Genomic DNA, 23,060 nt, shown 5'->3' on the forward strand with positions numbered 1-23,060 from the left:
CAAACTGAAAAGTAAAAAAATATTGAACTTATTAAATTTTTGAAAAATAACATATTTATTTTTTGTAATTGACCTGAGGTCTCAGCCAAACTACTAGAACTAATGTATAAAAGGGGTTCTTAAAAAAGGAAAGTTACTATGTAGCGCTCTCCCTTGAATTCACTCATGGTACACCCGGGTGTACCATGAGCATGGTACACCTAGGGGTATTTTTGTAATAAATTAGAACGTTAGGTGCTCATTTGACAACAAATTTGCTCATATGGGTAATTTGCTCATTTACTCATTTGCCCATTTTGCTCATTTTGTAATAAAAGTATTATTTGCTCATTTTCTTAAATGAGTAGAAATGTTTGCTCATTTGTTCATTTGCTCATTTTTCTCTTTACCCATTCGCTCATTTTGTTCATTTGGAGAAAATAGTCTTGGGTGTAACATGAGCATGGTACACCCAGGTGTCCTATAAATATTCTCCTCTCCCTTAGGGTGTTTTACTCCATGTAGTCCACATATAATAAAAAAAACAGAAATTAAATTGTATAAGATTTGATTCCATGATTATACTAAAGACTTTACCACTAAACTCAAGTGAAATTTGATATTATCATTTTAAAGTAAAGGGTTTTTGTCAGAAAGTACCTAATAAAACACAAGTTTTGTAGGGAAGGACCTAATAAAAAAAATGTCTAAAAAGACCTATTAAAATACTTTTGGTTGGTAATAACAGCCATTTTATGAATTTCAGGACAAAATACTAAATTCTGACATTGACTGCGGATGAACTTAGAGCAGTGAGCTGTAAGACAGAAAGAAAGAATTGAAAGAGTCAAGTAGAGTTTTAGACAGAGTCAACGCCGAAATTTGGTGTTTTGGCCTCAAATTCATATAATGGTTGTTATTAACAATCTCAAGTATTTTAATAGGTCTTTTAAGATAAATTTTATTTATTAGGTCTTTACCTATAAAATTTGTGTTTTATTATGTAATTTCTGACAAAAAACACTAAAGTAAAACATTGATATCTAAACAATATAATTAATTACTTGGAGCATATAGCCCGGACCTAATAATTAATATCTCCTTATTAATTAGGAAAATTTTCCAAAAAAAAACCTTCTAAAGGTTCAATTTTGCGAAAAAAACCTTATAAAGCATTCTTTGTAAAAAGAAACCACAAACTTACCTTTTCTTGCAAGAAGAAATCTATTTCCATTTTCCGGTATTTTTTTTTTTCAATTCCGTTGCTGACTCTTCTATCTTTCTTTAACCCCTTATTTCCATTAACTGCAGCACCACCCCTATGCATCTCAAAAACCACACGGAAAATGAGAATAAGTTTCATCTTACAAAAAAAAAATTAAGTTTCTGTTTTTTTTTTTCCACAAAGAATACTTTAAAAAAAGTTTTTTCTCGTAAAATTGAATTTTAAAATTTTTTTTTTACAAATTTTCCTATTTATTGTGACGGACATCTTTAAGAATCTCGTGTCTCCCAACTTTAATCAAAGACTGTCATTACCATAATTGGATAACCATGCTACATGCCTACATTGGAGTCGTATACATAATCTGACTTGTAATTAACACTCAAATGAAGCCATATTTCTCTTATGAGCATGGAAGTGCATTCGACAACGAATACGTGTACGGCGTCCTTTCCTAGAATAGAGAAAAACACAGTACAAATCGAAACAGTGCACAACATTGACTTAACTCTGTACAAAAAAACGTGAAATTTGCAGCGACAGCACCATCTATGTCTATATCAGGTTTTGCTAATCGTCGTCAACATTGATCAAAAACCGTGAGTTGATTCTGTTGATAGGATTATTAATGCATGTCTGACTAATTGTTTGTCCTATAAAATGAGTATGCATTCTCTGTATAAGTTAAGTGTTGTATAACTTAAGTGTTATGGTATGCTTGATAGTGTTGAGTTTTAAAAAGCCTGCTAGTTTAATTACTTCCTCCGCTTTATATTATATGCAACACTTTTTAAATTGCGGATTTGGAGTCAAATTTTAAAAACTTAAGGGGTTTGTGATTAGATTAACTAATAATACGACTAATACACTACTCCTTCCGTCTCAAAATATAGTTTCCATTTCTATTTTAGGAGTCAAATTTTAAAAACTTTCACCAAATATTCTTACTAATGTATACATAAAACATATTCATGAGGGGTCTTGTTAGATTCGTCTCAATGTATAAATTTGTAATATCAACTTTTTATATAACACCACCACCACAACCACCCCGTCACACGCCAACATCATCGTCACAACCACCCCGCCACCCGCCAACACCACCACCATCACAACCGTCCCGCCACCACCTTGCTATCACCACCAAAACTACCCCATTACCACCATCAGAACCCAACATTATACTTCAAATTAATCACAAAAAATCAAAGTAAAAAAACCCACAAACATTCAATACTAAACAAAATTTCAAAGAGATCAACCCCCAGATACACAATGCTTCTATGTGAGCAAAAATCACGAACATTCACCAAGATCTTCATGCAGAACATTCAGAGATGGAAGGAGGGAGAATCTTCGTGAAAATAGTATAGGAAAGATAGATCTAACCCTAAATAAAACAAATAAAAATGGAAAGAAGAAGGTCGAATGAGAGAGAAAGAATCTTCATGGAGATGAAGGAAATATCAAGATAGAGAAAATGAAGATGAAGTCATGAAGATGGAGACGAAGGAGATCCTAGGAGAGAGAATATAGTTTTTTCACAACAGCATAATTGGGTAACATCTCCACTTTGCGCTGATGTTGGTTGGTTGGTGGTCGGCGAAGGAGATAGGGAGGAGGAGGGTTGGCTGGTGGTGATCGGTGCGGGAGAGGATGAGGAGGATTGGCTGGTGGTCGGTGAGGGAGCGAGGGATGAAGTTGTGTGGCTGGTGATCGTGGTTGTTGGTTGTGGAAGTTGTTGTGATGTGGGTTGTGGTTGTGGTGGGTTGTCGAAGAAGAGAAGAAGTTTAGAACAGTGGTGGTGGCTGGAAGTTAGATGAGTGGAGGGTGAAATTAGTTTAAAGGACTGTTCTCTCCAGTAACTGAACTTAACTGAATTGAACTGAACTAAGCTGAACAGAACTGAACTAAATTGAATTGAATTCAATTTAACTAAATTGAATTAAATTAAATGTAATAAATATATAAATAATATGTTAACAATAATAATATGAATATTAAATAATAATTATAATGATAAGTAATAATAAGGAATAATTAATAATGAATAATAATAGTATTTTAGATATTTTTAGATGATAGTATAAATAAATAATATTAATAATCATAAATTATTATTATTAATAATAATAATTAATGATAATAATGATAATTAATAATAATTATTTTATATTATTTGTATTAATATTACTATTTTAATAATTAGATTTAATAATATAATAATATTTAGTAATAAAAATAATAATTTGGTCGGACCGCGCAAAATTACATCATAAACCGTTTTGACGCGATTTGATTGATTTATGGGCTAAAAAACGTGGATTTATTTGTGCTTTTGACCTAAACCATGTTCCTTCTAATAATAGTAGTAATAATAATGAGTAAATCTATAATAAACAAAATAATATATTGAAATAATAATAATAATAATGTTTAGTAATACTGGTATAAGAAAAAATAATAATAATAAGAGTATACGTAATTAGTAAAATAAATTAGACCAGCATAATAATAATATTTAACAAAATAGTTATAAAAGAATGGAGCTGAACTGGACTGAGTTGAACTGAAGTGAACTGAGCTGAGCTGAACTGAACTGAACTGAGTGAGCTGAACTGAACTGAAAATAAGCTGGGGAAAACAGGCCCTAATTGGTTTAGATTAGTGTAGGTAATCAAAACTAATTCTATAAATAAGGGTAATATTGTCTTTTCACTCTTCAAAACTTACCAAATAAGGATAGAAAAAAAAGTTTTGCATTTATTTTGAAACACCCTTAAACGGAAAGTGTTGCAAATATTATGAAATGGAGAAAGTATCTTGCAAAACTAATGTCCGTAATCAATACTTTGAGGATTTAATTGATCCATAAAAATTAGAATTCACCAACCTTAAATAAAATTGATTTAAAGTCTCAATATTGTGATAGAAACTATAGGAATCAAACTACAGCCTTTGGCCTCTAATGACAAATTCAATTATCAAAACATACAAATAAAAAAAATAGCAATCAAAACTACGACTTCTGAGTACTAAAACATTGGAAAAACCTCGCTTAGTCTAAAAGTTCACATAAGTTATTTAATAAAACTCCTAGAAAATAACAATTTCAAATCAGAATTCATTTACTTTATTTTGTATAACCACTAGCAAAATAATAAAATCTTGCAGGGCTTTTAAGAAGCCTATTGTTGTGGGTTTTGTATCGTGAAAATTTAAAAGGTGCAACAGTAGGTTTCAGATATACCGTTGTGGTTATAGAATCGATGCAATATTTAACGATTGCTACAGTTTTAACCTAGGACCGCAATATAAGGTAATTTTTTTAAAAAAAAACTAGGAAGATTGCAAGATAAAATATTGGCTAATGAAACTAAAACATATTCATCACCTTGCAAAGAGAAACTAAACTTGAAAATAAGATCAGATCTTAAAATGAAACTAAACTAAAAATGAACCTAACATCAAATGTTGAAAATGTAACCAACATCACAAACTTTAACACCATATTCCTTGGTTCTTTCCAAAAAATAAAAATAAAATGAAAAATTCCAAGAAAATAACATCCAAAAAATTTAATGTAAATGTATCTATTTATAAATCCAGGCCAGACGTTGTGTCTATGGGGCCAACGTCTGAGCCAAATGTTTGCCCCATGGACATAACATCCAGGCCAGACCTTGTGTCCATGGGACAAACGTGTAGACCACACGTTAGGCCCATGGAATATTTGTATACGTAATTTTTTATTTTTTTATATATTAAAAATTAAAATGTTATGGATCAGTTTGATATTAAACTTTTTAAATTTGATTTTATATTATATGTCAAATTTACTTTAATTAGGTACTACATAGTAAAAAAATTGAAATAAGATTAATTTGGTCAAACTAATGTATGAATATTGTTAATTAATGATTTTTTCTTGTAATTAACGAATACTTTGTTTGTTCAGGAGCCTCTTGGTGATGGGATTAATTATAACCCATATAGAATTTCAAAGTCATGTTGTTGCTGCTGAATGGTGTAGGAACATTGTTGTTGACCTTGGATTTTTCTTGACAATCAATAGTAACAAAAAGAAGTATCAACTTATGAATTGTGATCGTGGCAAGAAGAAGGAGTCTCGTGATTTCAACACAATCATTAGAAGAAAAACCAAGCGAAAAGCATATGGTCGTGATTCAGGTTGTTCCTCGTCCCAAAAAATGACTAGACGTATTAAGTAGTCGAGAGTAAGGTTGAACATGGATTTCATAACCGCCTAATGATGTTATACCTGGAGGGCCATCGACAAATCAGCGGTCTTAGTCCCTTCGCCAAGAAGTTTGTTGTTGGAAAATAACTTCATCCCATGTGAAACCACGACACATCATGAAAGCCATCAAAGGTGCATTTTTGACGTTGAAGCCTAACATGAGGCCCATTTACAATTGTAGAGATGTATTGAGAAGGGTGAGACCAGAAGGCATAAATGCAGCGCAGCAGTTTCTTTATCAGGTTGTTCAAAGCAACTATCTATTATGGGATGACATCTCTAGAGGAAGAAAAAACAAATATCTGAGAATAAAATGAAGTTTTTCTATCCCCTCCAAGTTTTCTCTCGGTGCACGTCGCTAACGTGCACCGTAGCCATGGCCAGAGAATCTGGAGGTCGAAGGAAGAACGTTGTGAAGCCTAGAGGTCCAACGGACTCTAACGCTCAAAATCGATCACTGGATGAACTAATTAGAGTTGAAGCGTTGCAATTTGGCGATAGAATTAGTGAGGTTTTACTCCTAAAACCTCAATTCAACAATTACAGCAACATTCAGACATTCGTTATACTTCCAATGACTGGCTAGATTCGATTCATCGTCATTCTAGTGCAGTAGATCATCCGATTTTATCATTGTATGTTGAGGTAAGTTCGAGACCCTGTCTATTTTACAAGAAATTGAGAATGCGGTGGATCATATATGTGAAATTCATGATTTGAATGTGAAATCTGCTGAGATGAACAATGAAATTGCTTCTGTAATTCAAATTAATTTTGATGACACTAAAGAGGAAGTTAAATTTTGGAATTATGCAATTATGTGTTATGTGGTTGGGGCTAATAGTCCAATTCATGTAATGGAGGGTTTTGTTCATAAAATTTGAAACAATTATAAGATTGATAAGGTTGCTTTGGTCAACAAAGGAGTGTTTATTGTGCGACTTTCAGCCATGGATAACCGTAATAAGGTGTTAGCAAGACACTATTTTTTTGACAATTAACCTTTGATTCTGAAGCCATGGGAGCCAAACATGGATTTTGTTAAAGAGGATCTTAGATTAGTGCCATTGTGGGTTCAATTGATGATTGAACATTAAGTACTGGGGTGAAAAGGCTCTTTTTAAGATTGTTGAACAAATTGGCAAGCCGATACATAGAGATGAGGCTACTAAAAAGCGTGATAAAGTTCAGTTTGCCAGGATACTTGTGGAAGTGCAATTGTCGAAAAAACTCCCTAATTATAAAATTTAAGTGGACGTGGTGTATGAATGGAAGCTTGTAACATGTGATGTGTTTCATTGTTTGGGTCATGAAGCAATAAACTATAGAATTAAGAAGAAGCAATCAAGTTTGGAAAGTTAAAACTACAGTTGGCTCTAATCCTAAGTTTGCTGCTATTTTTGGTACTAATTCTGCAGCAAAGGTGATTGAAGCTGACTCTGATGGATTTCAGAAGGCTTTAAAGCCAATTAGGGTAAGGATGTCAAGCCAAAGCAATAAGCACAACTAATAATTTTCAATTGTTAGAGGCAGAAGAGGCACATGTTACTAATGAGGTTGGTCAAATGTATGACAAAGGAAGGGGGGGACCCTTCAAGCAGTAATGGATAGAATCCTCAGTTGGAATGTCCGAAGGATCAACAGTTCAAGGAAGAAGAAGGATGTTCTTAGGTTCATTTAGAAGCATACTATTGGACTTGTTGGTCTCTTATAAACCAAGGTAAAGGCGTGTCACCTTGGCAGCCTTTATCAAACTGTGTTTAAGTCCTGGTGTTTCACTTCTAACATTAGTTATCATCCAGGAGGTAGAGTGGTGTTGGCCTAGAAGCTTGGTATTTTTCCTGTAAATATTATACAGGGCACAAATCAGTTTATTCGTTGCTATGTGTAACCTATGAGTGGTAGAGCAAGTTTTTTCTGCAATTTCATATATGCTTACAATGAAAGTGCTAGAAGGTAGAATCTTTGGGCTGATTCGAGAAATCTGAGGACTACTGAGCCTTGGATTATTTTAGGAGACATGAATTGTGTGAGGCAGGTTGATGAGAGGATTGGTGCTCTAGTAAGAATTGGTGAAATGGAAGCCATAAATAGATGTATGCTAGATTGTGGCTTAGATGATGTGAGAAGCTCGGGATGTTTTTTTACATGGAATAATAAGCAGCCAGGCACTACTAGAGTATTCTATAAGATGGACAGAATCATGGCAAATGAAGCTTGGATTGACATATATGATAATGTAGAGGGATGTTTTATGCAAGAGAAGGAGTTTGATCACTCTCCAGCTCTTTTAACTCTATCCAAAATTGAATGAAGGCAAGAAGCCTTTCAAGTATTATACAAAGTGAAGACTTTCCAATAAGTTTAATACAAGAGTGAGTAGAGGTTGGAACACTCTAATTATGGGTTCTAAAATGTTTGTAGTCTGCAAAAGGTTGAAGTTGATTAAGAAACAAATGCAGGATCTGAATAGAATTGGATTTAATGATATCTAGGCTACGAATTGAAGTTCAAAGCTCATCAAGATATGATTTCTGCATAGTCCTTGATGCATGATAATCCTGGGAATCAAGTTATGGAAGATGCTGAAATTGAGGCTGTCAAAGAATATAAACTGAATCATAAAGCTTACCTAGAATTTCTTCAATAGACATCTAAGTTAAGCTGGGTGGCAGAAGGTGGTGAAAATACTGCATTGTTTCATAAGAGCATAAAGACTAGGAGGATTCACAATAATGTCTATGCAATAACAAACATTAATGATGATTGGAAACATCAACCTAATGTTGTCAAGGAGGCTCTCTTATCTTATTATCATCATCTTTTGAGTACAACTCAGAGTGATAGAAAGCATGTTATTGCTCAGATTGTGCAAAATGGTCCCATGCTCACTGACGATCATAAGCAAATTCTTTTAGCTCCCCACACAGCTGAGGAGGTTAAAAAAAACCTTGTTTTTTGAATAAGGCTCCATGTCCTGATGGATTTGGAGGACATCTTTTTAGAGATGCTTGGGACATTATATGGCATGGCATTACTGAGGTTATTCTAGATTTGGTCAGGGGAAGGAAACTTCTTAAGGAGCTCAATACTACTGTGGTTACTTTGATTCCCAAGTCTAAGTGTCCAAGTAATGTGACTGACTTCAGACCCATCTCATACTGCAACACCATCTACAAATGCATCACCAAATTCATTTGTGGAAGATTAAGGAATGTGCTACCTGATATTATTACAGAGAATCAAGGTGGATTTGTGCAGGGTAGATACATAGTGCATAACATAATGGTTGTTCAAGATATTGTGAAAGCTTATGGGAGGAAGAATGTCGATCCAAGTTGCATGGTAAAGCTAGATTTGCATAAAGCTTATGATACCGTTAATTGGGGTTTCTTAAAGGAAATGATGGAGCTCTTGGACTCTCATGAGCAATTCATTGAACATGTTATGGAGTGTGTCACCACTTCCAAGTTCTCTCTTATGATCAATGGAAGTATGCAGAGGTTCTTCAATTCAGCAAGAGGCATAAGGGAATGAGACCCTATGTCTTCCCCTGCTATTTGTTATGTGCATGGAATCTTATCTAGAGTTTTAAAGTGTGTAAGTGAGATCTCGGTTCCATTTCAACCCTAGATGAAATCCAATGAAGCTCTCTCACCTCTCTTTTGCTGATGATTTAATCCTTTGTTGTAAAGATGAATTTACTTTAGTTTATCTCTTGTTGCAAGCTTGCTTTTAAGCTTTTTTTTAGTCTTCAGTTTAAAAGCTAATGTGTCTAACTGTTCCTTGTATTATTGTGGAATGACTGACTATGATGTGAAGAGGGTTGTAGATGTGTCAGGTCTGGCTAGAAGTAACCTTCCAGGTACTTGGAGTCCCAATTTGCTCTAAATGGATTTCACTGGCACAATGTGATGGTTTAGTGGAAAAAATGGCTACAAGAATTAGAATGTGGAGTTTTAGACACCTCTCCTATACAACTAGAACTCTCTTAGTCAATACAATTCTGATGAGCTTACACATGTATTGGGCTCAAATCTATGTGTTGCCTAATTGTGTGTTACAAAGCATTGAAAAGAATAGTAGAGCCTTCTTGTGGAGTGGGAAATCTTATTGTGCTAAGCCGGGAAATGTGACCTGGGATCAACTTTGTTGTGATAAGAATGCAGGTGGCTTAGGTTGTAACACTAGTAGAATAATTGGTTACTGCTGCGATTTTACCCATACGCAGCAATATATCACGTAAAAAAAAAGAAAAAATATAAAATAACCATATTGTTGCGATTTCGACCGAAAATCGCAGCAATATGGTTTCAGCAGAATTTTTTAAAATTTTTTGACTATTTGACCAAACATATTGCTGCAGTTTCTGGTAAGAACAACATCAATATATTAGAATAATATTAAAAAAATATTATTTGAACATATTGCTGCGATTCCTAGAAGAAGCTGCATCAATAGGATTATTAGGGTTTTTAATGTTTTTCTTAGGAATAGGGTTTTTTTAATACACAAAGCCGTTTTCCCTCACTATTTCTCTCCCACTCCTTCCCTCCTCATTTCACTCATCCAGATCTCCTTAAATCATGGCAGCCATGTTCGTTCTTCATCCCCATTCTCCTCCCTCACCAGTAGAAGTCTTTATCGTTCTTCAATCCTCCCTCACCAGACGAAGTCTTTGTCATTCTCGTTGGTCGAAGTCTGTGTCGTTCCTCAAAAACTCACCAGTCGAAGACCTCGCGCTCGGTTGTCGTTCAGATCGAAGATTCGACCCTTCGAAGCCCGCGCTCGTCGTTCCTTGCGAAAGCCTTCGTCGTTCCTCTCGTTTATAAGTAGACACTGCAACATCTCCTACTGCTTGACGACCTCGCATTTTTTGATGATTTGGACAAAATTACTCCTGGCAAGATTCAGATTCACTTCACTTGTAATCACTTGATTAAATTCAAACGAATATAATAATCAAAATTCAATAGCATTTTTGAAATGATTTCCAGAATAAACAAGTGTCTAATTATTACTTGAGAAATAAAAATTTTAGTTTCATTTTTCTTTTTCTTAGTTTCAGTTTCTTTCTTTTTGGTTCAGGGTTTTTTTTTATTTTCAGTTTCTTTTTTTTTTTGATATTTTTTTTGTTCTTATTATATTTTTTGTAATTAGTCATTTAGTTGTAACTGTTTTTTTATTTTTGCTTTTTCATTTTACTTTTTGATATTTTGTAGTATTTATGTAACTAGCTTTTTTATTTTTATATATTAATCAGATTCATATGTCATTTTATCCTCAGTTCGTCAGCGAATTTGGTAAATAATGGATGGGTTACTTTCTTGGTTTTACTCATTCAAATTTGATTGTAAAATGAAAAAAAAAAAAAATTTTTTTACCTGTAATAGGGCCTATTGCTGTGGTTTCTAGCCAAAACCGCAGCAATACGTTATATGTTTTTAATAAAAAATAAATATATTGTTGCGGTTTTGAATAGGAACCGCAACATTATGTTCAAATATTTTTGTGGTTTAAAACCGCAGCAATATATTAATTACCTATTGCTGCCCCTTTAATTGATGTGCGGCTAAAACCGCTGCAATAGGCCACTTAAAGACCGCAACAATAAGCATTTATTCTACTAGTGTAGAAATGTCATAAAATGGGTCCACTTTGTGTATATCAAGTCTGAAGACTGGTGGGAGTATACTCCTAGTTCTGGTGTTAGCTGGTATTGGGATAAAATTTGTAAAATGAAGAATCGGCTGAAAACACATTACTCCAAGGCAGATTTCTATGCTTTGCCTCAGTATAAGATGGGGAAAATCTATGATATTCTAATGGGGAGCTTCCTCATATGTATTGGAGTAACATGGTTTTAAGTAGATTGAGTGTTCCAAGTCATAGATTCATTAATTGGCTGGCTGTACAGCAAAGACTGCAGACAACAGAGAAGTTATCAATAATTGGAGTTAGTCCTTCAGATACATGCTTAATTTGTTCCCAAGGTGTTGAAACACATGCACATTTATTTTTTGAGTGTCTATATAGTTTGATGCACCTTACTGAGATGAAGAGGTGGTTGGGCATCACTATAGTGACTCAAGATCTTAACAAATTGATTGCTTGGATAGCTAGAAGTAGAAAATCTAAGTTTAAGCGTGCTGTTTGGAATGCCAACCTTTCTACATTGGTTATAGCTTATGGAAATGCATGGATGATGCTTATTGGCAGTTTTATGTCTTACAGCCTCATGCTATGATAAATGTGCTTAAAAGGATTGTAAAGGAGAGAATTAGAGTAGTTTTCCCTATGAAGATAGCAAGGAAAGATTATACTTGGTTTTTGACATTATTATACACTTTGATATACATTTTCATGCTCTTTTTGTAAGAGTGATGTTTAGGGTATTAATTTGTTTTAACGTGGAATATATACTTACTTGCTTAGCAAAAAAACTATATGTTCTGGCTCCATTCGGACGAGATGGGTAGGGTGACACATACATTTATTGCACACCCGACGTCTATGAATTTAGTGCTTACGTATCCGCACGTGATTCACATTGACGCAACGTAGAAGACAAACAAGTATGTGTATCCTTTGGTGGAGATTGTTGGAGTGACACCTACCAACAAAAATTTTCTTATTGCATAGAAATCGTTGCAGCATGAGGATGCTCAGAGCTATCATTGGATGTTGGAGAGGTTGAAAAACCTCATTGGCATGAGTGTCTCTCTGAATACCATTGTGACTAATCGAGATATGGCTTTGGTTAAATATCTCACAGAGGTTTTTTCCAACTATGCTCATCTACTTTGCACGTGGAATATCAATCATGATGTAGAGGCATGGGTCACAAAGAAGTATGGTGGGAGTAGGAAGATGGGAGTTCAGTTCGGGCGAGGAAGTTGGGCTTGGGTGATGAAATCGAAAACAAAGGTCGAATGTGATATAAATGTAACCAACAATGATGGAGAAGTGGGGTGCAGTTGGGAAAACACACATCCATTTATTTTCCTACCTATATAAACTCGGCTTGGCTTGTGAGCAAAGAGATGTTTGTGCAATGTTGGACAAATAAAGTACGACACTTTAGTAATACAGCAACAACAGAGTCGACTCATTCGGCCTTGAAAGCGTGGATTGCTACTCCAACTGAGGCAATTGACACACTATTTATGCAAGTTAATGCTTTGTTGAGAGGTAGTTGACAGACATAAGAACCTCCTTGGAAGCATCGCGCCGGACTCATGGGACTGAATTTGATCCGCTGCCATACACCGCCTTGAATGATGTTTGTTCTCAGTATTGCTTGGAGCTAATTCAAAGAGAGCTTGCAAGAATAGCTGAGCTGGACTAGGACTCGAGTAGATGTGGATGTGCAGTTGAGACTATGCATGGTATTCCATGTGCTTGCCATACCTTTTTTTACAACACCCGACCCATCTGGAGTCGAGTCTATTGTCACCAATGCGCATCAAGGGCCAACAACTATATTAAATAACCAAACACAAGTTCTTCTGGTGTATCTTGTCCTTACTCATACGCACCCTGAGAAACCTCCCAGGAGGTCACCCATCCCTGGACTACTCCTAGCCTAGCACGCTTAACTATAGAGTAGATAAGGAAATGAGCTCACACTAGTAGAAAAAGGACGATTTGCGTCCCCTCAATTGCGTCGCACTGAAACGGAAACGACGCACAGTTAGGATTTACTCGCATGTAGGGAGCTGTGCGACGCAAATCACAAAAATATGCGTCGCACCCTCCTCACATGCGACGCAAATTAACAATGTGCGTCGTTTGTTGCGAAGGTGCGACGCATATTCCACGCACCAGTTGGAGAGATTGGTTCCCAATGTGCGTCGCACAGTATAAATGTGCGTTGCAAAAGGCTAATGTGCGTCGGACCCCTTGGCCCATACGACGCACATCAGCCCAAAAGAACTCTCTATAACCTCTCCCTCTCCTTTTAATTTCCAAACCCTAAAAATACTCTCAACCTAAACTTGGCCGCGTCTCTCTCTGCCCCTCTCCCTCTCTCTCTCTCTCTTTCTCCCTCTCTTTCACTCGTCGAAATTCTTTTCGTTTCATTCGTTTCATTCGTCGAAATTCTTTTCGTTTCATTTCATTCGTTTTCCTTCTCTCGTTTCACTTGCCGAAATTTTCCCAAAATTCGTTCGTCGAAATTCTTTTTGTTTCATTCGTTTCATTTGTTTACAGATCTGAAGGGGTTTCGTTTCATTCAAACTATTGGCCGTTGTGAAGGGGTTTCAGATCTTTTCTCAAAAACGGCCCTGAGCCTGGACCAGCTGTCTTTATTGCCCGCTGCCTCTATGTGCTTCCAGTGTTCGACTCATATGTTGATGGTTTCAGCCATTTGATTGTATCTGCTCTTCGTAAATACCTCAAAGGCAATACAGATCCTACTGATTTGCAAGAAGCAAAGGATCTTGCTGCACAGCTTTTTCTTGGTGTTGTTCAAGGATTTATCATCCATGATGAGAGGATACATATAAAGATAATCGAAGATCTGGATTGCGTTTGAGTATTTTTATTTTTATTTTTAATTTTATCTCCCCTTCATCTTCTAGTTAGGGTTAGAATGAATTTCTTATTTTTTTGTATGTTTTAGTTATAGATCTGATGTTAATTGTAATGGTGATATTTTTTTCTTCTTGAAATTATAGATCTGGAGGTTGTTGATGTTAGTTTGTAATTTTATCTTCTCCATTTGTGATTGCCATTTGCCAAATTATATCTTCTCCATTTTTGGTGTATTGAGTGCAAGGTCTGGTTGTGACGCTTGTCACCTTTCAACTCATTTTGTATGTAACTAAATTCTTCATTTCCTTTTCAATTACTGCACGCCACTATCATTCTAAGTGGATGTCCTGCATTCCTTTTCCTGCATTCGTTAGTTCTTTTTAATTAAAAATTTTTTTTTTAAAAAAAATTGCAATTTGCGTCGCACGTAGCCCAAGGTGCGACGCAAATCACTCATCTGCGTCGCACCCTAGGCGATGTGCGACGCACATTACCCTTTGAAGTGGCCTGGGGAGAGCCATCTGCGTCGCACCGTATAAATGTGCGACGCAAATAGCTCAACCATCGGCGTCGTTTCCGCATACGACGCAGATCATTTCTGGGTCATTTGCGTCGAGGCCTTTGGCGTCGTACGGGAGTCCGACGTAAATAGGCGCCTCACATCCGACGCAAATTGTCTTTTCTGTACTAGTGTCACTAAAAGAAAGATACATCTTTTTTAAATGAGTATCCTACTAAATCCCTTTACAACAATCATAAAGGGTATTACATTTTTCTCCTTGCAAGCAGAGCTTTTCCTATACAAGCAGGAGGTTGATCCATTTTGGTGGACACTAGCCATTGGTGAAAGGACAGATACGATTGAGATACAAACGAAGTGTAATCAGGATCATCAGTTCTTCCAGTCATTAGTCACCGAGGTACAAGCTAGGGATCCCGCGGTCATGAGGTCTGTTTCTCAACCAATCCATTCAGAGCTCCACCCCGAACTGTTCCTTTGAGGAGCCTCGAGTAAACCTGACGAGTAAAGATCGTGGAAAGTTGAACAAGGGTATGCGACGGGAAAAAAGTGGGTGGGAGAACGTTATGGACAAGTCTTTTGAATCATCAAAGGGCTGTGGGAAATCATCTATGTCGACGAACGTGTCATCATCCCCTGGTAATAATATATTTATTATATACTTTAATTGTTTGTTTCGTATAATTGTACATATTTAATTAAATTGATTTATAATAACTGGGTGAAGATTCGATATGTAAAATTTTCCATACTTTAATAAAATTCCATTAGCCATTCAAGAACACATAGAAGACTGGCATGATGTAATTGCCGATGATAATTGTGATTTTTGATGCATATCAGATGCCCTTTGTTCCGCTCAAGAAAATTGGGACATTGTACGCCGATTAGTAGTGAGTGAGTTACATCAAATAATGCTTAATTTCATTAGGTATATGGCAAGGATCTCATGCAAAGAGGCAATTAGGTGTATTCGATGGAAGGTGCAGGTTGTGGAGAGGAACATTACATGGAGACCTTTGAAGACTTGTACCCCATTGCGAACCACTACAGGTGCACGATCTTTTTTTTCCGCTCTTAGTGCTCGTATTGATTTGTTAGCTACAATCTTTCCACTTAATGTTGGGGTCATGAACGCCCTGCCACAAAGGTAGTTAGCCATAGCTCATCTAGGGACTTAGAAGCATTTCATTGGGATTTAACTTCGCCGAGGACATCCGATCCCTATAATTCCTCCACGGTGGTTTCAATGTGCTTCTCTAGTTGTTCGTCCTTGGGCAAGACATTATTCAACAAGGACTAGACATTGATATTCATCTACCTCAAAGACTCCAACAACTATTTCTTAGTTTTAGCTCTTGCTAGTTGTACTAATGAAGTTATTAACTGATTGTGTTAATTTATGAAATGATTGTGTTAATTTATGAAAAGCAAATACAGTTTTCAAAACTTATTAAATAAGCATGGATAAACACAAGCTAAAATATATAAAACCATTAGAAATAGTTAAAAGTGTTCAACATAAATAAAATCCGGTAGTAATAGCTAAAAGTGTTTTAACATAAATAAAATTCGCTACTCGTTCTCTTCATTCATCTTGTGTAACACTTTGTTCCAATCCTCTGTGAGCTTCTCAACATCCCCACATGCATCTTTTGCGTCATCCCATTGATATTCGTCATGATGTCGCATGAATGGATGAGTTGCATTTATCTATCTAAGCATCCACTATCGCATAATGAAATAGTGGGTCGTCAATATTGATTTCAGTAGATTGATCCAAATGCCGAATCCATTTAAATATATTTACCTGCTATGTCGTCGGACGATCTAATAGGGGTCGAGCACTACTACCTCCATCATTCAACAAATATGGATGTGAATGTCGTTGATACCAAGACAAGTAGTTAATGGCGCAAGCCGCCGGTTCTGACCCCTTCTCAAACATCTCAATGTTTACACAATTACCTGTTATAGACAAAATAACAATTGTTTAATAAAAATAATATGAACAATAAATATAATATTAATATAATAAAAATAATTCTAATATAATAACAATAATAATAAGCATAATATTAATATGATAATAATATTAATTACCTGTCGGGAACGAGAACCAGCTCGACTCACAATGGACAGCAGAAGATTTCACCGAATAGTTTCCCTTGCTAGGCTTAGATGCAGACTCTAGAGCAATGATAGGAACAGGTTCAGTCTGCATACGGCCTAACTGCTACATAAATCGATCAGGCATATAGGGCTCGATAACTCCCGGGTACCGAGTAGTGCCCTTTTATAATGTTCTCCGGACGGTGGTAGGATCAAAATCTTGACCATAGGGCAACCAATTCACCTGCAATTTTTACAAATAAGCGATTCTATTTAATGAAATGGAAGTATAGAAAAAACTCCTAATAACAGTATATAAATAATCACTTATATCCTCTACTGTGAGTATGTCTAGCTGTCTCCTGATAGAACAAAGACGGTCATGAGACCTCTGCTCTGGGTACACACTCCAACTCTGTGCTCGTGGAGCTTCTTCACCAATATGAACTTGGCGCGTGGCCTAAATTACGTAAAGTACTCATAAATCCATGCCTGGAGTAAAGTCAAACAGCCGCTGTTCTGGACCGTGGAAGTCCGACTAGCCTCACCCAACTAACGATACAAGTACACAAGTGTAGCCGACACCAGGAGAATGTGTGAACGATATCTGGAGATTTGACCTCAACAATGTCAAAGGGTCTCAACCTTGATCCACGAACAAACAACACCCTAGAATCAACCATATAATACATGTCAGTTGTTTCTCCAATGGAGCATGTGCCTCCCCATCTGATAGAATATCAACAACCCTTTGTGCAACAATAGCACCATTTTCTCAAAATGGACTTCCGAGATCTACAAACTTCCCTATCGATCGAGTCCGCAACCAAACCCCCTAAGAGCACCAGTTAGAGTGGTGTCATGGATCGTGCACCCCTCAACTGAAATACGTAATATATGCCACACATCGTGCAACATGATCGTCATTTCCCCAAACGGTAGGTGAAAAAAACTCGTATCAGGATGCCACCGCTCGACAAATGCTGAAATCAAGGGTGCATCAATGTGCGTGAGCATAGTAAAGGGGATATGGTACACAGACATTCTACGAAGACGATCCTGTATTAGTGGAGGCAGCGCCCTAGCCCACGTCCTCAAATGTGCACAAATCCTCTCCCGATTCTGACACTTCAGGAGAACTCTATCCCCCCAGATCACCATACCTACGTGTTCACCAAAACTAGGGATAACAAACCCAACCATAGGTCCTTTTGCAATTGGTCCTGTGACCTTCCCGCTAAGGTCATCGACATTCTTCCTCTTCCCTTTTCGACACTCAATAGTCGATGAACTCCCCTTGTCGCGCACAAACCGCCGACCCCTACCTTTACGGACATTCCAACGATCATCGGGTATAGGATCTACAGCTCTCTCAAATTCCTGCATAAATGAATCCTCAACACCATCATCGTAAAGAACATTAGAACCCGACTCATGTATACCCGGTCCTCCTCCCCCTCATCCTCATCCATCTACTCGTGCTCTCTTACATCGTACAACCCACCAACCCCCTCACCGTCTAACTGAAGTTAACGTCGCGGACCAGTCGGGTTCATTCGCGTCCTCCTAAATGAAGCGGAAACGCCACGTGAGTGGGGATAACGCGACCTGAATCCTCGTAGTGCACACTACGGAACCCAGGAAGTGTCTTCGTGGCAAATTGTCGGAACCCAGATTGCTATTCATCAACAAATACGTAAAACTTAAATAATAATAAATCAATACATTAAGCATCCTACAACTATAATTATTTACAATCAAAACATACTATTTATAATTTTCTACATCCTACAATAATAATTTTAATTAAATTAAAATATAATAAAAAAAATTTACGAATTATGTTTATGAAATATTACAATAGTTATTATAATAAAAATATCGATTACATTTCTTAATTAAGAAAATAATAGCATTTAAAAATATTTGAAAATATGCAAATATGACATAAACAAAAAAATTAATAACATAATAACGTTCAAAAAAATTGAACGGCCCTTCCTTCCACGGAAGGAACGTCATGGACGGAACAGACTGGACAAACGTTCAAGCCTTTTTTCTAAAAAAAATAAAAATCACCTAAAACGTCGCCGCCTCCACTGTCGCTGTCACCGCCACTGCCTCCACAACTTCTTGCCGGAGTCTTGCATCCCTTGCCCTGAAGATTGCCGCTACTGTTTGAGGCTTGAGGACAAGCTTCTTCTGTGACCTTGGATTTTTCGCTAGGTCGTCTGGCATTTTTTGGGTTTAGGTAATGGTGGTGGTTCTAGTGTGTGATGGCAAGTGAAAGATGAGAGTGATGAAAGGTGAATGAAATGTGAAGATCAGAGAGAAGATGATTAATGGTGAGGATGGTAGGTGGGAGGAATTATTTTAGATAAAAACCAAAAAAATAAAAGTAATTTTATAATGGTACGATCTGATAGTGGTTGGGCGATTTTAAGTAATTTGAAGACAACGTTTAACAAATCAAGAATTTGCACAAATTCTTAAGAGGTGACTCAATTAAGATTTGTTGGATTGGTTGGGAAAGATGGTGTGCAACAATATACTAGCCCTCCTAAGTGTATTTTTATTGGTTAGTTTCCTATTTTAGGGAGACTTGCCACTTGTAACACATTATCGAGAGTGGAAGTGCAATGTAATGCAGGTTGCTATTTTTATTATGACATGGAGATTGTTGAGTTGCCGCTTTCAACTGCACTTTTGCTGTTGAGATTCAAAAATAATAGGCAACTAACCGTTAGATGCAAAAAATATCTAACAGGGGCGTGTTGGCACCTAAGTCCTTAAGAGTTTGGTACCAAACATTGAGAGTAAGAGTGCAATGTGATGTAGGTTGCTATTTTTTTTTATGACTTGGAGACTATTGAGCAGCCGCTTTCAACTGCACTTTTGCTGCGAGATTCAAAACTAATAGAGGTAACTAACCGTTAGATGCAATAAAATCAAATAGGGGCGCGTTGGTACCTAAGTCTAAATAAGACTTTGGTAACAATGTCATAAGACTTAGGTACTAAAGCAACAAAAAGAATTTGTGTTTTGTATACAAACAGCATAAAGTATAAAAAAAACATCTCTGATATCTTGAATAATATTGGTACCTAACTCTTAAGACTTCGGTACAAAATATTGATACCAATGCCATAACACTTAGGTTCCGACGCTCGCCTATTAGTTGTTTCTTGGCAACTAAGGATGCAACTAACAATATTGGTACCTAATTATTCTTAAGAACTAGGCTTCTATTTTTGGTTTTTGGACAAAAAACTATGCTTATATTGCTTAAAAACAATGTTACGATTTTATTTGAGCTGAATATATTAGTTATTATTATTAATTGCGTAGATACTTATTTGTGTGTGGACTCAAGAAATTTGAACCAACAAACAAAGTTCATTTCTACTTCTACATAGATTCTTTTTTTTTGAAAGGTACTTCTACATAGATTTTTTTTTTTTTTTAAAGATACTTCTACATAGATTGTGTTCGCCTCATAGACATTTCATTCATCACCCTCCGGTTATCTCCATTTATAGCCATCCAACTTTTACAGTTTTTTTTAGTAAAATAATCTCCATGATTGCGCGACAATATAATGGTATATCATCATATTCATAGTTAGAGAAAGAAATTGTGTTCAAACATAAACCATATGGGCCTTAATTACCTCCCTCGTACGATATATCATTATTGTACAATGTCCACATAAGTTGAGGCTGCAATTCACGTTTATAAACACATTGAAATACCATTCCAATTTCTATTTTATCATGATGTGTTCAAACTACTCGGTATTGCTGACTGACCTCTGACATATAATTGTCTATAAATAGAAATTCAGATTCTACTGCATGCAGCAAGTAGCTAGCTTATCTTGAACAACATACATATCATAAAACAATATTCTGTTACTTTCTTTTCTAGCTTCCCTTATACTATATTCAAGCTTACAAAAAATGGAAATTTCCCTAGAAACAATTCAAACTCAAGTTAATAAGATTAAGAACAACATTCTTGTACAAGTTATCGAAAATCCGAGCTCCTTTATATCTGCTTCTGCTTATGACACTGCATGGTTAGCCATGATCAGTGATCCTAAGGAAAATAATGAAAAACCTATGTTTAAGAGTTGTTTGGAGTGGGTTTTAAGCAACCAAAGGCCAGAAGGCTTTTGGGGGGAGAGAGATTGCAATGGTAATCCCACCATTGATTCTCTTCCTGCAACCTTGGCTTGTATAGTTGCATTAAAGATGTGGGATTATGGTCATGAACACATTGAGAAAGGTTAGTAGCTTAGTGCATCATTTAACCCTCGATATAATTATTTGATTTTATTCTACTCGCCGCCCTTTTCGGGAATTAGTTGCCTAGTGTTATAACGTATTGCATGTTCGTAAAGAAAAACTGTCGTCACATCCTTCAATAATATAGTAGTAAATTATTATAGTGTCGGTGTCTATTATTTAGTATGATAAAATGCCAATGGATTATGAGGTTCTAACTTCCATTGAGCTAAAGGAGAGAAACGAATTAGTGTTAGGATGAAACTTCATTCGAGCTTGTAACTTATAAGTTGGTAATATGAACTTTCTCTCTTCAAGAGTGTAGTCTAGACACATCTACAAATTGATAATATAATTATTTTATGTCATTAGTTTTAGAATTTTCTTTTTCACATGTCTTATAAACCTATAGGCGTACTTACTCTGAAATGAATTTTGAGAAAGGCCCTGGTATAGATAAGTAAATTAGCTTATGAAATTGATAAATTACATCTATTATCAATTATTTTTAGAAATAAATCGATCAGTTGACTTTGTAAGTATCCAAATTAAATTCTTCTCTGTTGAGTATGTAGCCCATACATTATCCCATGCCTTACGAGAATTTTTACGCGAAGATCAATGAATAAAGCATAGATAGCCTGCCTATTGCCCTAATCATATTTTTATCTTCTCACTATGTGCCAACAATATTATTTTTCTTATCTCATACGTAAATATTGCAAGGTCATCTCAAAAAATATGAGGTCATGTGTTAATTATAAATTTAGTACCTAAATACAAAAATACTATGCAAAGATTGTATAATTATAAATAATATATTCTATAAAATATATCATTGTTAAACAATTTGATAAAATAATGCCCGACTTTGAACAATATGGCGAAAAAACATTTAATTTAAGATTTTTATGCCTTTTAAGAAATTGGTCCTTTATTGTTGGTCACTTTGCACGTCCTAATACACGACCCTCACTCAATAAAACTTCAAAATTTTACAATTGAACCTTTAGTATTTTTAATTTTTATGACTATTTTTCATCATCAATTTATGCTGCATTTTTGTGATAATTTCAGGATTGGCATTTCTTAGGCAGAGTTTAACCGAAATTAAGATAGAAAACATCAATGGGGACTACCCTCGATGGTTTGCTATAGTTTTTCCAGGAATGGTTGAACTTGCAAGTCGAGCAGGTTTACGGATCATGTTTGCGGACGACATGAAAGGAATTGTTGCACATTCCTTTTCCGGAAATCGAAAGATACTCCAAACGTAATAATTTAACCTCGAGATCTGATAATTTATATATTGCCTCTCATTATACTAATCGGTATCATATTAATTGGAGCACTTTTTGAATATGATTATACTCCTTTTGTCCACTATAGTTGCATGAAATGTCAAAAGATAGTTTTTGCATGTGAATATACCCATATAATTTTTTCCACTATGGTTGCATGAAATTGCAAAAGATAGCAAGTCAGAATGAGGCGGAATTATATAGTTTAATGTTTACCGTGAGACTTTAAAAGTAAGCATTATAAAAGATCAAATATATTGAACGTTCTTGAAAGAGATTTGAGTTGAAATTAGAGCCAAAACATCTAATTACGAAGAACGTTAGAAGAAAAATAACAGTTTGGAAAGATAATTTGGAAGGAAAGCCAAACTTGTGCCGTTTTGATTTAGTAATAGATTTCACAAGTGACAAACACTAATCATAATAAAATTGTAAAAATGGGTCATTTCACTCGCAATTTATAATTCTTCTACTTGTGAAAAACATATTTGATAGACGGCCACAGTTGTTAAGGGTAAAATTCAATATGAATAAAATACTTCATCGATGCTGATAGGAAATTAAATGCCAATATGAATAAAATATGAGGTACTGTATGGGGTCCATAAAAATATTAGTTGTACTTCATAATTATGTAGAATAAATGCAAAATCCTCTACTTATGCTGTAAACTTTCTCAATTTTCTAAATTACTTAGTCTCACTTTTTCAAGATATCAGACATGCATGCTTTATAAGAATTTGATTTGACCACAAATATATATTATAATGACAAACAAAAAATTATCAAAATTGCACTGTTAGATTTGTTTTGAAGAACATTATCATAATGTTATTTTTTC

The 23,060-nt window shown here is 35.6% G+C and overlaps 1 protein-coding gene across 1 annotated transcript; it reads left to right on the top strand.

Moving 5' to 3' along the window:
* The first annotated feature begins 19,963 nt into the window (after positions 1 to 19,963).
* Positions 19,964 to 22,195, top strand: LOC130589809 (S-linalool synthase-like). The gene is made up of 2 exons (XM_057391397.1): positions 19,964 to 20,919; positions 21,996 to 22,195. The coding sequence occupies exons 1-2, from the start codon at positions 20,592 to 20,594 to the stop codon at positions 22,193 to 22,195; spliced, it is 528 nt and encodes a 175-aa protein (XP_057247380.1). The 5' UTR covers positions 19,964 to 20,591.
* Positions 22,196 to 23,060: the final 865 nt, after the last annotated feature.

Source organism: Beta vulgaris, chromosome 8, assembly GCF_026745355.1.
Source record: "Beta vulgaris subsp. vulgaris cultivar EL10 chromosome 8, EL10.2, whole genome shotgun sequence".
NCBI lineage: Eukaryota > Viridiplantae > Streptophyta > Magnoliopsida > Caryophyllales > Amaranthaceae > Beta > Beta vulgaris.

Bases quoted from the DNA above. Each gene is read 5' to 3' on its own strand.
- LOC130589809 (XM_057391397.1), top strand. From the start codon at position 20,592: ATGGAAATTTCCCTAGAAACAATTCAAACTCAAGTTAATAAGATTAAG. The intron at 20,920-21,995 runs GTTAGTAGCTTA...TGATAATTTCAG, and splicing joins TCATGAACACATTGAGAAAG to GATTGGCATTTCTTAGGCAG.